The following is a 13,700-nucleotide window of genomic DNA, read 5'->3' as shown; positions in this document are numbered from 1 at the left end:
GAGAGAGAGAGAGAGAGAGAGAGGTGAGAGAGAGGGAGAGAGAGAGAGAGAGAGAGAGAGAGAGAGAGAGAGAGAGAGAGAGAGAGAGGAGAGAGAGGGAGAGAGAGAGAGAGAGAGAGAGAGAGAGAGAGAGAGAGAGAGAGAGAGAGGGAGACAGAGACAGAGACAGAGAATCATGAAACAGTGTGAATGCAAGTGTGAGTATGGGGACACATGAAGGTAGAGCATGTGTGCATGTGTATATACCAAGGTGTAGAATTTGTATCCTATCAATCTGACTCCTATGATCTTTCATATATGTGATAAGTCATAGCAAAGGGAATAGAGAAGTCTTTCCTGCCATATTGCAGTCAAATGATTTTTTTTTCCTTCCAATATACCTATCTAAAAATGTAGTTACTTTTAAAGAATATTGATCTTTTACTCCTACATCACCTTCATTTACTAATCTATCTTCTTATTTACCTTCTCACTCCCCTACTTAGTATGCTATCTCTTAAAACAAAGAAACTTTTTAAAAAGGGTTGGAAGGGGAAAGAATTCAGCAAAACCAACCAAAGATGCTGTCATTTTGAGAAAGCAGAACAGAATTTATCCATCAGTAGAAACCCTTAACAGAAAGGGCAAAGATTCCTAAATTGTCATCTCTACAGTTTGTAAGTAGATGATAAAATAGACTATTGGTTCCATAGCTTCTTCAACTCACATTCATCTTGGTTTTGGGCACAATCTGAACAAAACACCAGGGAACTCACCTGCTTCTGACTCCCTGACCAAATCCCATTCCCTGGAACTGCCCAAAAGAGTGGGGTGACTCACCAGGCAGAGGATAAGTAGACTTGGTCCTACTGGTCACGCTCACATGAACAGTGGTCTCCAAAAAGAGCCAACAGCCTGCACCCTGCAAGTCCTGAACCCCGGGAGCATCTTTTACCACACACAGCATGCTTTCATGACAATATGGTGCCTGCCTGGACATTAGTTCACCACTCTGGCTATCAGGCTGGTTCTCCTTTCCATGGTCTTTTTCTTCTCTCTCTCTACTTCTTTCTTTGTTGCCACCATTCACTCAGTCTCCTACATTTTCAACCCCCAGGTTATCTCACACTCTCTTCACTGCTTATACCAAACTGTACTTATCTTCACAACATCTCTTTCATCCATTCCCTTCTCTCCAATCCCAGGGCCAACATCCTGTACAGGTTTTCATTACCATCCACCTGTATTACTGAAGTAGTTTCCTAATATGTTTCCCCACTTTTTATCATCTTTTGTCTCCAACACATCCTTCATACCACTTTCAGTCTAGTTTTCCTTCTGTACCAAACCTCTCTTCCAAAAGCCTTAATTTTTACTTCACCTGGCATTCAAGACAGGCACAATGTAGTGCCAACCTACATTTCCAGCTTAATTTCAAATTCCTCTCCTCTATGAATGTTGTCTCAAGCTGGGTTTGTGAACAAACTATGCTTTTCGGCCTTTGCTTCCATTATTTCTTAAATCTGGAATGTTTTTTTCCTCAACTATTCATGGATATTTTTGAAAATAAAAATTAATTTAAAAAAGGAAAGAAAACAACAGCACACAAAAGTCAAAAGCATGGGATGTGTTTCTCTATCCATAGATGAGCAGAGCTCAACTGGTTCAAAGTCAAAAAATAGGCTGGGAAAATGAGCAAAATACAAAATAAGAACTTGACCATAAAAAACTACAATGGCAACAGAGAAAACCAAGAAACAAACTCAGAAGATAAGAATGTGAAAATAGATATAAGCAAAGTCTCAAAGAAAAAAATGCTAATTGGGTACAAGACCTACAGTAATTCCTAGCAATGTTAAGAAAGAGATAAGAATGGTTGTGAAAAGAAATGAGAGTGATGCAAGAAAATTATAAAAAGAGAATTAACAGCTTTGTAAGAGGCACCTACTCATTCTTGAAAGCCAAACTCTCCCAAGTCATTAACAAACCTCCAAGCAGCTCTTTGTACGCTAACAAATTTCTCATGTAGCAAGTACAGAGTATATCTCCTGTTGCCTTCTATTGAATGTAAATTTTATAAGAGAAAGAACTATATCTTATCCAAACCAGGGATTCTTAACCTATGGTCTATAAACTTAAAAAATAATGTCAATAACTATTTCATTAGAATTGGGTTCCTTTGTAATTATTTAATTTTATATTAAAAACATTATTTTATGAAGGGCTCCATAGGACTCACCAGATTATTACAAAAAAGGTTAAGCATCCCTGATCCAAATTACTTTATCACCTTAATACCTAGGACAGTGAACTATACATAGTAGCAATGAAAGTCTGTGGACGGATGGAATAATTAAACAGCCATCTGTGTCACCCCAGAGGTATAGGATGACACATAGTAGCCTGGAATGTCTGGACCTATCTCATGTTGGGTGAGACATGAGGCACCAGGTGCAGGATTTTCCTTACTAACTGGATTAAAGTCCCCTCCCTCACTCCTTACCTCCCATCTCAAGAGCCCTCTGGATGGGGCCCCCTCCTACAATCATCTCCCATTGGTACCTGCCCCCAAGCATGCTCAGAGCAAGAGATCTGCGAGTATCACTAGTCTGTGCTCCTCAGACAATACCTGGAACATTATGCTGACACTGTACGCATTATATAAATATATTTATATTTATATCTAAATATAGATATAGATATATATCTCTGTGCCCAAGAAATTCACAGCCAAGTAGCAGCAGCCTCATTTTTTGGAATTTAGACCATGCACTGGAGGCCCTTGAGTAAAGGCTTCTTCTAAAGCTGAACAAATAGAGAGAGGAGTTCCCAGAAGAGGTTTATTGCCTGAGATAAGTGGATGAATTATGGAAAAGACAAGTGTAAGATTAATACTGAAATCCTGGAGTCAAAGCATGAGCAATTCTTCACACCTAAATATAAAGCCTTTCATCTATCCAATACCATTCACAAGAGACTGTCCAACTCAACTGACTAGGGCAAAGACATAATATTTGAGATAATATTTATAAAGCATTCTATGAATCTTAAAGTTCTGTATAAATGTCACCTATTATTATTAACATTAAAAATAATAAAATGACAAAGTACACTACAAAGACATTGAAGAACTGCCTAATTAGAAATCCTATGACAAATCAATTTGAGTGAACATTGTAACAACTAGCATTTACATACTTTTTAAAGGTTTGCAAACTACCTTACGTGTATGTAATATATCTATAAATCTACATCTTTATCTATATCTGAACATACCTCATATGATCCTCATAACAACCTTGGGAGGTGGGGGCTAACAATATCCCCACTTTACAGAGAAGGGAACTGAGGCTGGTTTGCTCTGGGTCACAAAACTAGTTAGTGACTGAGGCAGAATTAGATTTTAGGTCTTTCTGATCAGCTTTCTGGCCAATCTAACTTCTATACAAATCTGGATTTTCCTTTCAAGCACTTATGGCAAACTTGATCACATCTCTATATAATTCAAAACTTCAATGGAGTAAAAGCTCTACAAGTACCAACAGTTAGATTAAATACTTGTTAAAGATCTGTTTTTTTCATTCATCTCCAAACATTTAAAGAAGCTGGGCACTGTTATGGATTCTTTGGGTTGGGCTAAATTTCAGTTAATAGTCTGAGGTCAAGTTTTCTGCAGTACTCAGCACAGAAAATGCAGAATGAACCATCTTTCTTCTGTGCCTTTGTCACCTCCAGCATCTGGAGGCTGGATCTTCAGGTGAACACATAGAAAACTGGTTGGTCCAGGCTGCTCTTTGGGGTAGGAGGGCCCCAAAGGCACCAGCTAAATGCAGTAATTTGGAATCCAGTTCTTCACCTTGAGCAAGAGACAACAGACCAGGAGAGGGTCACGGAGCAAGGGTGCCCTGGGCTCCTTCTCCGTTCTGCTCTGATGTCACCCTCTCTTCCCAGAAGGCTTCAGAAGGTAAATGCCTTCACGAGTGGCCTCTCCTACCCTTGCTGCTAACCACAAAAAGCCAGTGTGGTTTGGAGGGAGGGCAGCGTGGGTCACTGTGCCCTCCTCATTCCGCAGCAGGGAAAGGCACCTGAGAACCTGTCAGTCACAGAGACACTGCTAGAGGCTTGAAAGGAAAGCCTCGCCCTTGCCATTCCTGGAACCTGACTTCCACCAGCACATCTGCCCACTGTCTCAGGGTGGGGGAAAGAGAAGCCACAGAGAAGGCCACAGAAATCCCTGATGTCTTAGATGGGAAGGCATCGGACCTGGCCAGGTACACACCCAGCAAAAGCTCAGTTCAGATTTCAAAATAAACCCTTCTTTGTGGATTCCTCCAGTAAAGGTCAAATGGCTTCACATTCTAATCACATCAGACACAGACAGTTCCCTTGATGGCACAGGGAATAAGCTGGCACCCTCTGCCTGGCTCCCTGCCTCCCAGTGGGCACAGGTCTTTTAGGCAGGTTTCTTTTCTTTAGGTTTAGGGGGTGCCCACAGTAACCCTCCACCTCCCTCCCTCCACAACATGTGTGGTGGTCTCTGGGAGGCAATTTAGTGTCCTGGTGCACCTATCGCTGAGCCAGGCAACTGAAGAGAGAGGCCAGAGTGGGCTTACAGGGAAACCCCGCGGATGGCAGCGTTCTCGCCCAAACCGTTTTCGTAGTGGGCTCTCGCGCTTTCCGAGCCTGGTAGGAGCAGGGTCCCTCTCAGATACGGCGGCAGAGCCGTCCTTCTTTCTAGTCTGGACGAGTTGCCTTCAGCCGCTGGGACGGGTCAGCTCCCGGAACACTGAGAGGTCTGTCCCACAGCAGGGAATAGCCAGAACGCTCCCAAACAATTTGCTGGAGTACTGAATGAAGGTTAGAAGAGTGGATGGGACGACCGGGGATAGAGAAAGGGAAAGAAGTACTGGGATTTGATGACTATCCTACTAAGGCAGGAATAGAGGGAGTAGAAAGTTCCTGGGAACAGAGGGCCAAGGGACAATGTGAGTCACAGCACGGCAGTCTGCCTTTCTTCAGCTGACTCGGTAATGGAAGGACTTGCACAGCACCCCCCCTAAGTACAGCCTGGTCTGTCTATGAATAGAGTTCATCCAGTGCATCTCAGCATGTTCTGAGACAGCAATGAATCTGTAAGATCTCCTCGTTCCTAGCCGATGTGTGAATCCCCCCTGAAAAGGATGGTTTGAGTGAATGTACATGCCCCAAACAGTCTGTGGGCACATCTGCATCTTTGTGGGTTCGCACCGCTAAGGAGGGGCTCAACGAGGGGAGCCCAGGAGGCAGAGAAGGGGCCAAGCCCCCAGCCCACACGGTCAGTCACAGACACTGCCTGGGGGCATTTCCCTTCGAGACCGCCTACCGCAGTTCTTTATGAAATATGAGATACCCGACACCCCTTACACCTGCCCTTCAAACTTTCCCACCAGGTCGTGGCTATCATTTGCTCTCAGAGCAGAAGTTATTCTGAAGTGCAGCTCCAACAAATCAAAACACAAAAGCAGCCCTGGGCAACCATCCCAAACAGGGTGGGGAAGGCTACTCGGAGCCCTCAGAGTGTGGAGATGGCCAGCTGGGGAACGCAGCGGGGGCTCCGGAACCAATGAGGGGGGCTCCAGAACCAGTGAGGGGGACTTCGGAACCAGTGAGGGGGACTTCGGAACCAGTGAGGGAGCTCTGGAACCAGTGAGGGGGGCTCCAGAACCAGTGAGGGAGCTCTGGAACCAGTGAGGGGGGCTCCGGAACCAGTGAGAGGGGCTCCGGAACCAGTGAGGGGGACTCCGGAACCAGTGAGGGGGGCTCCGGAACCAGTGAGGGGGACTTCGGAACCAGTGAGGGAGCTCCGGAACCAGTGAGGGGAGCTCCGGAACCAGTGAGGGGGACTTCGGAACCAGTGAGGGGGGCTCCGGAACCAGTGAGGGAGCTCTGGAACCAGTGAGGGGGGCTCCGGAACCAGTGAGGGGGACTTCGGAACCAGTGAGGGGGGCTCCGGAACCAGTGAGGGGGGCTCTGGAACCAGTGAGGGGGGCTGCAGAACCAGTGAGGGGGGCTCCGGAACCAGTGAGGGGGACTTCGGAACCAGTGAGGGGGGCTGCGGAACCAGTGAGGGAGCTCTGGAACCAGTGAGGGGGACTTCGGAACCAGTGAGGGGGGCTCCGGAACCTGTGAGGGGGGCTGCGGAACCAGTGAGGGAGCTCTGGAACCAGTGAGGGGGGCTGCGGAACCAGTGAGGGAGTCCCCTGCAGGAAACTTCCTAGTGTCTTGAGAAGACAATCAAAGTGATTATCTGTTTGGCCTCAATGATGAAAAAGGCATGGAACAAGGATATTAGAAAGCAATTTATTCCTCTTCTCTTCAGCGCTGCCCTCATCTGCCTCTTGCTAAACATAATATGTTTTCTACCTAGAGAAAGTGCCTGGAGCTGACGAGGAGGCCTGAGCTAGAAATTGTGTCTTGTTCCCCTTAGTCACTGTGTAACACTAGGTGAATCCTTCTCCTTTGTTGTGCTTTCCTTTAAGCTGCAAAATTAGGAACCGTACTGACTCTTCCTTCTTTCCAGGGTTACTGAATGGGTTCCCTGGTTATAATCTCTCTAGAGTGCTTTGAGTTCCCGAGAGAGAAAGCTTCTGTTTCCATAATTAGCATTTATGAAGTATCCAGGCCATGCAAAGAGCTACACAACACAAATCACCCCCAGCTCCACCCCCTACTTCCTATAATAATGTTGTAACTAGAAAACCAGGCAAAACTTCTGCACACATCTTACTATTTGTTCCAGCTCTACACGGCGGTCATTCACCAGACCCGCGAGTCTGGCTTATTATTTCAGTTTCTTCCTCATTTACTTCCATATGCGTAAAGGTAACACTTTTAGGTAAGGAGTTCTGCCTCCTGAAGTGATTTCTGATTTCAGGAGAGAGAGGGTCTCACTGGAAGAGCTGGTTCTGGAGTCTAAGATGGACTATGCAGACACAATTAGAAAAGCCTATAGCTAAGGGAAATGGATGGCCTTTAGAGTTAGAGATCACAATGGTGGGAGGAGAACGGGGCCTCTTTTTCTCCCCAGACGACTGGGGAAGAGATTGTGCTGATTAAAGAGTTTCCGATTGGAGATAGGGCATTCTCAAAGGCAAAATGCCCCCATTGCTCTTGTTGAGTTGCAAATAATCACAGCCCCTCACTTTCTGCCAAGCTGCCTTCATGCCCTGCTGCACCTCAGTTTCCACTCCCCACCCCAGATATCCCACATGGCTCTGAACCCGCCTTCACCAGCATGGCAAACCAACTCTGTTCCTGACTTGCACAATCACACTTTATCATCCCCAGCTTGTCATAATCTCCCATCCTTTCTGCTGACATACCCTCCGGTCACCCCTGTGGCAGCTCCCCCCAGAACCATCGCACTGACCTCCAGAAGTGAGCTCTATAAAGGAGCACTGTGGTACAACAGAAGAGTGTAGGTGCTCCAGTAGCTGCTTCAGACCCTGGCTCTGACACTCTGACTCGTGGGACTCGGGCTAATTCCCCTTTTCTCCAGTTTCCTCATTTATAAAAGAGTCACACTCCTGCTTGGGCCATCTCTACCTCGAGGAGCTGCTGTGAGGAAGCACTAGGAAACAGAGCTACGAGTGCCCCTCTTACTTAAATGGATCTCATGGATGGCGGCTGCCTTTCAGTCCGGAAGACAAAGGCTCCATGACTGGGCAGATCCTCTGAGCTCTCTCCTGAGTGAGGGACAGGAGTAGGGGGGATGGTCGCTCGGCTTTTTCCGGGGCTAGCTCCACGGTCCTGTGTGTGGTAGTCTGTGGCTTTATTTCAGCCCTCATTTGGATCGGAAGCTCTGAGAGGGTGACGGTTGTGGACATGATTTCCTATTGAATGTGTCCACTCAAACTGAGTGAGGGCTGCTGGCTGATGGACTGGAATGGACATTTCTAGGCTGTAAGGATGACTAAACCTCAATAATGGGCTATCATTTACAGCCTGGCAGGTGTATCTCCACCAAACAGAGATGTAAAGGAAGGCAGCTAAGTGGCACACAGATGGAGTGCCAGGCCTAAAGTCAGAATATCCTCCTGAGTTCCCATGTGGCCTTAGGTGTTTATTAGTTGTGTGATCCTGGGCGAGTCATTTAATTCTGTTTGCCTCAGTTTCCTCATCTGTAAAACAAGCTGGAGAAGGAAATGGCAAACTAACCCAATACCTCTGCCAAGGAAACCTCAAGCAGGGTCGTGAAGAATTGAGTAAGACTGAAATGACTGGACAACAAAAATGAAGGGAAAAACCAGAATCTCAGGGCAAGCAACAGCTTCACCCCGCATACGGAACTGAAACTGAGGCTATGAGTCAGGACATTCATTCTGAGCACTGGCTTCTAACCTCAGAGCTCAGGGAAGACCACCGATTAATTTCCCACACTTTCCTCAGAGTATGAACCTGGGTACCCATATTTATACTTTATGGTCTTTCAGTAAGCACTTTGTTCTCAAAAAATTTTATAGCTAGTGGAGACGTTAGAGGCCAATTTATTCCAAGCTCCAGCTCAGGATAGAAATACTTTCTGTCACATTCCATCCCAGATGATTGATTCTCTCTGTCTCTCTCCTCTCTCTCTCTCTGTCTCTCTCTCTCTCTCTCTCGACATCGGGCGATGAGGGGTCTCTACAATGCTTCATGTGCAAGTCTGTTTCACTTTTGGACAGTCACCTATCATAAAGTTCTTCCTAACACTGAGCTGAAATCCATTTCCCTAAATCTTCCATTGCACCTAATCCTACCTTCTGAAGCTGAAAAAAAAAAAAAACTAACTCCCTTCCCCAGGAAACCCTTCTGGGCTGGAAGACATCTACCACAGCCCTTTCACCCTCAGCTCCTATTTTGTACATGCTTCACAAAGAATTATCTGCTTTATTTATTTCCCCAATATGTTAAACAGCTCTTTGCCAAGACCGGTTCTCCATCACGATCAGAAACAAATATTAAGCAAGCTCCTCCTAAGAGTTAGACACTCTAACCCTCACGTTCCTGCACCCCTCTGTGTCCTGGCCGCCCATCCATTCCCAGAACACGGCAGCTGGTGACACGGCTCTGGGGCCGAAGGGGAGGCCCGGAGGGGAGCTACGAAGAACAAGGTCCTCATTCATGAATGTGCTTATAAAAATGTGTGTCAACCGCATGATGAAACTCAAAGCCTTGGTGCTTAATGAGAAATATGAGTCAGTACCCAAGACAGCAGAAGGTCTGGGAGTTCCCAGTGTTTATGGAAAATAGCTCGAATCCTGGGGCCTAGTGTGAACACAAAATGTGCGGCATGGCTGGGGCCTTGGCTTGAGCAACACTCTAGGAGGGCCTGGACTTGCCCAAAATGAAGCCCTGAATTGGTGTAATGAGACTCCAGCAAGAAGGGGCCAGCTGTTCATGTCCCAGAATGATCTGGCTGTAACTGCTACTCAGAAGGTTAATGACTGCTTTTCCGGATTTGCAGAAACCCCGTGGGCAGACTCCATCTTTGAGAAACTCTCAGATACCTGATTTGGAAATCTGTGAAACTGTGGGATGGCAGAGCCCTTTTAAACATATAGTCAGTTTCTCTACGGTTGGAAGCATTGAAAACAGAGATCTTCTATCATCCCTTTAGGTGCACTCACCCCTATTTCTCAGATAGATAAAGAGACTGAGCCCACTGACAGTAATGCGACAAGGGGCACGGGGAAGTTTAAGAACTTAGCCAACATGTTCACAAGGGACTCCCTGAAATTGCAAGCGATCTTTTCAAAACCAGAGGATGATACTGTTTCGCCGGTTTTGTGTTTGCATGTATTATCCTCACAAACAATGGTGATTCTTCTGAAGCACAGAAATGCACTCAGTATGTATGTCCCATGCTTCCATTTTCCTGTATCCATTCCTCCCAGTAAACAATGGAATTCTCCTAAATTTAAATCAGACTCTCAATCCCAGTACATTTAAAGAGGAAAAATAAGGGCAAATATCTAAGCTAAAAAAACTGAATAAGGGACCTCCATAAAAAAGTAGTTCAGGGAATCATAAGCAAGCATTTCTATATCTTAGATAGAACTTAAGCATAAATCAGATAGCCAATCTAATACGCTATAGGTGTATCTCATTCTACAATGGCTATGTTTCTGAAAAGTTGTATATATAAATCACATTTGTGCAAGTCTAGTTCAGCTTTTCACATTAAATAGCACCAAACATAGTAAGTAACCTGCACATAGTATATACTCAAAAAAATTTAGTGATTTTAAATGTACTATGAATACAATTTAAAATTTCTTTGAAAAGAATGTCTTTGAAATATGAATAATTACCTCAATACAACTTCTTTTTAAATTCAAATTTCTGCATGTCAGGTCTTTATAAAGTGGGATATACCTGTGTTCAAAGGAGGGGTGGAGTGGTAGAAGCTACAGAGGGCACATTTTCCAAGAACCTCCCGAGCCACACCTGCACAGTGAGTTAATGGGATAAGAAATGAGCCCTATAGCATTGCTGTATGCCCTGCTTAGAGCAGGGCAAATAAAAAAGACCAGAGGCAGATGAAGAACAGACCTGACCCTGGAACAATAAGACCACAAGGAGATCCCCCAAACGTGAGGACAGTAAAGGAGATAGGGAGCCCCCTCCGGGGGTCTCAGAAGAGAAGTGCTTCGGGCCCGGCCGGGACAACCACGGCTATCGACCCTCTCCGGGGGATGAGCTCCATGACACTAGAAGGCCACAGCCTTTTTTGCAGTGTCAGAGGGGGAGAGGGCCCTGGGTGGTTCTGAGATATTTAATAACCAGAGACTGGAGAACTATAATTTCTGAGCACTGTTCCTGCACACACACACACACACACACACACACACACACACACACAGACATTATTAAAGACACAGTAAAAGAGGTACGCTTGTCGTTAACTTGACATGCAGAAAAGATAAATAAGAGGTAATCATCTACTTTGCAAAAAGGGTTTCTCCCGCCTCAAAGACCACCCCCCCCAAGGCCCTGCTGCCCAAGGCCCACCCGCGGGCACTCACAGTATCTTGAGGATCTCCACGTAGCAGCCCAGGATGCGGTCGGCCTGGGCGCTGAGCTCGATGCTCATGGTGCTGCAGGTCGGGCTGACCATGAGGCAGTCGATGAGGTTGGGCTCGCTGTCGTTGCCGGCGCTGGCCGTCATCTTCTGGTTGGCAGTGTTGTTGCGCTCCACCTCCACGTGGATCTCGTTGGAGGTGACGATGACCGACTTGAGGCGGGACTCGGACAGCGTGGCCTCCTGACAGACGAGGTCGGGGCCGGTGTGGAGAAGGCGCAGTGGTAAGTTGGGCTTCCGGTCACATTGCTGCTGGCAGCCGTTGCGGATTTCCTTCAGGCTGGGAGAGTTGTCTCGGCTGCGGCGACAGATTGGGAAAGGGCGGTTTTAGAGCCAGGGCCCGCACTCAGAACTCGCCCTTCCGAGATGCCTTCCCTTACACCCCCCTGCTTCTCCCCCCCCCCCCATTACACTCTCCTCCTCTTTCCTCTGGGAAGTTACATAGTGGACTCTCCCCACCCCAGGGCCTGCCATACACTTCTATGTCCTCCCCTTCTTCCACAGTGGTACCTCCCCTGCACCCCCAGACACTGTCACTGGTGGGGAGTGTGCTAACCTGGGGCCGGGCTACTGCCAGGTGATCCTGCATTTTTTAGAAATGAACGATACATATCCTTCTGTAAGGTATAAGGACCCACCAAAGCCATCAGTTAAAGTCTGAGAGGCTGTGCTGCTCCAGAGCCCCTCTGATACTGCGGGTCCTGGGACACCAGCTCATGGGTAACACTGAGGAAGACCTCCAGTTTATGTTACTCATTTGTTCTGACTTCCTTCTGTAGTGAACCGTTATGTATTTCTTGAGCTTCTCAGAGGCAGTGTGGTATGTGGAGACCCCGGGGACAAGCTACCTCCCATTTATGACCTTGACTGACCCTGAGGCCAGTTGTGACATCTTTATGTGTCACATACAAATGTGGGGGTTGGATGCTAAAGTTCTTTCTAGTTTTAAATCCATGATTCGAGGATCCTTTAGTCTACCCTTTTGGGGACATCTTTTTCTCCCCCTTTTTTCAGGTAGGTGGCAGGACTTTGGAGTAAGGAAGACTTGAGTGAATTTTATTTCAAACACTAATCTTGGGATCTTAGGGAAATCCCTCGATCTTTGTCTGCCTCAGTCTCCTTATCTGGAAAATAGAGCTAATAATAGCACCAACCTCTCAGGGTTGTAGTGAGGAACAAATGAGATATCTGTAAAATATTAAAGCATTACATAAATGGTAGCTGTTTTTATCCTTATCATCTCCCCAACAATGGTTAATATAGAAACGTATTAAACGTAGCTGATTGAAAACAAAAATTCATTGTCTAACTCTCTTGGACCTCACACAGTGTCTTCACATAATGGATGCTGAATAAAAAGCTCTTGAATGAATTAAACACTCAGGGCCCATAGCCTACCCACAATTCCCTTGGGGTCCATTTCACAGGCTATCCCTAGTTTCTTCATCTCCTCCCCTACCTCACTGCCAAACTTTTTCCTCCTACTTAGTAAATGAATGTGTCTATCTTTTCCTTTAGGGATATGGTTCTCCCATAGGTAATGTCTCTCTCTGCCCCATCATCTCTCAACATATCCAAATCCATCTTATCCTTCAAAGTCCTGCTTATATGTCACCACCCTCAAATCAAATGAGATAATGTATGTAAAGAGCTTTGCGAACCTTAAGACTCCGTATAAATTACAACTAATATCATTATCCCTGATTACTAGAGTCCCAGTGATCCCTCCTACTGTACTAGAATATGTACCACATAAGAGTGTACATGATTATATGCAACCCGGTATTTGCTCCCCAAATGCCTCATGCAAGTCTTTCTTTTTCATTCTGGTGAGGTCCCAGAGGGCAACAGCTGAGGCATAAGCTTATTCACCTTTGTATCACCACCACTGTACCCCTTCTTATTCCTCCCACTGAACTCAGGACACTACAAAGAGTAGGTGCTTAAATACCCACCTACAGCTGAGAGTGAATTATCAAATCTGCTAACAGACATTCCTACATTCCCTAAATCTTACATCGACTCCCTGAATCAAGCACATGGCATGTTACCACAAGTAACCTATATGGTTGGAGGGGAATTCTACACAAAGACTTCTCCATCCTATTCCTTTCTAGTACAATGTGAGCTTCTTAAAGACAGGGACTGTTGTTTTGTCTCTGTGTCCTCAGTTCCTCACACATAGCAGAGGTTTAATAATGTTAAATTGAGTTGCATTCTACCATGAAGCACTAACTGTGAATCATTTTCCATATGGCATTGAGCTTTAGGGAGAAAGGATGCAATACATATTAAATACGGCAATATTTCCCTTTAACTGAAGGTCAGTTTAACTGAAGGTCTAGCAATTTCAGCTATCTGGCATAAAGCTGAGAACCCAAAAAGCAAGTAAAAAGGGTCTCCTAAACAGCCAAAGTAGAATCTACCATTCAAAAAAATTTATGTGGCCTTGGGTAAGTCCTTTGACCATTGTAAGCGACAGTTCCCCTTCTTTTTCAAACAAATGTTTATTCTAAATAATCTCTTAAGATCCCCCTTTCAGTTCTAAATCCTATCTCCTATGCCCCTATTTTACCAGAGTTAAGACAAATATTCAAATTGGATTTTTATATCTGACTAA

At 45.6% G+C, this 13,700-nt stretch overlaps 1 protein-coding gene across 2 annotated transcripts in view; it reads right to left on the bottom strand.

The window, feature by feature from the left end:
* Positions 1–13,700, bottom strand: part of CMIP (c-Maf inducing protein) — a 265,212-nt gene that overhangs the window by 19,728 nt on the left and 231,784 nt on the right. For both annotated transcript variants that reach the window (XM_074288223.1, XM_074288224.1), the window contains exon 10: positions 11,025–11,378. In XM_074288223.1, coding sequence (XP_074144324.1) covers positions 11,025–11,378 — 354 coding nt within the window. The remainder of the gene's footprint in view (positions 1–11,024; positions 11,379–13,700) is intronic.

This window comes from Sminthopsis crassicaudata, chromosome 2 (assembly GCF_048593235.1).
Source record: "Sminthopsis crassicaudata isolate SCR6 chromosome 2, ASM4859323v1, whole genome shotgun sequence".
NCBI lineage: Eukaryota > Metazoa > Chordata > Mammalia > Dasyuromorphia > Dasyuridae > Sminthopsis > Sminthopsis crassicaudata.
This window is presented reverse-complemented; position numbering and strand designations above follow the sequence as displayed.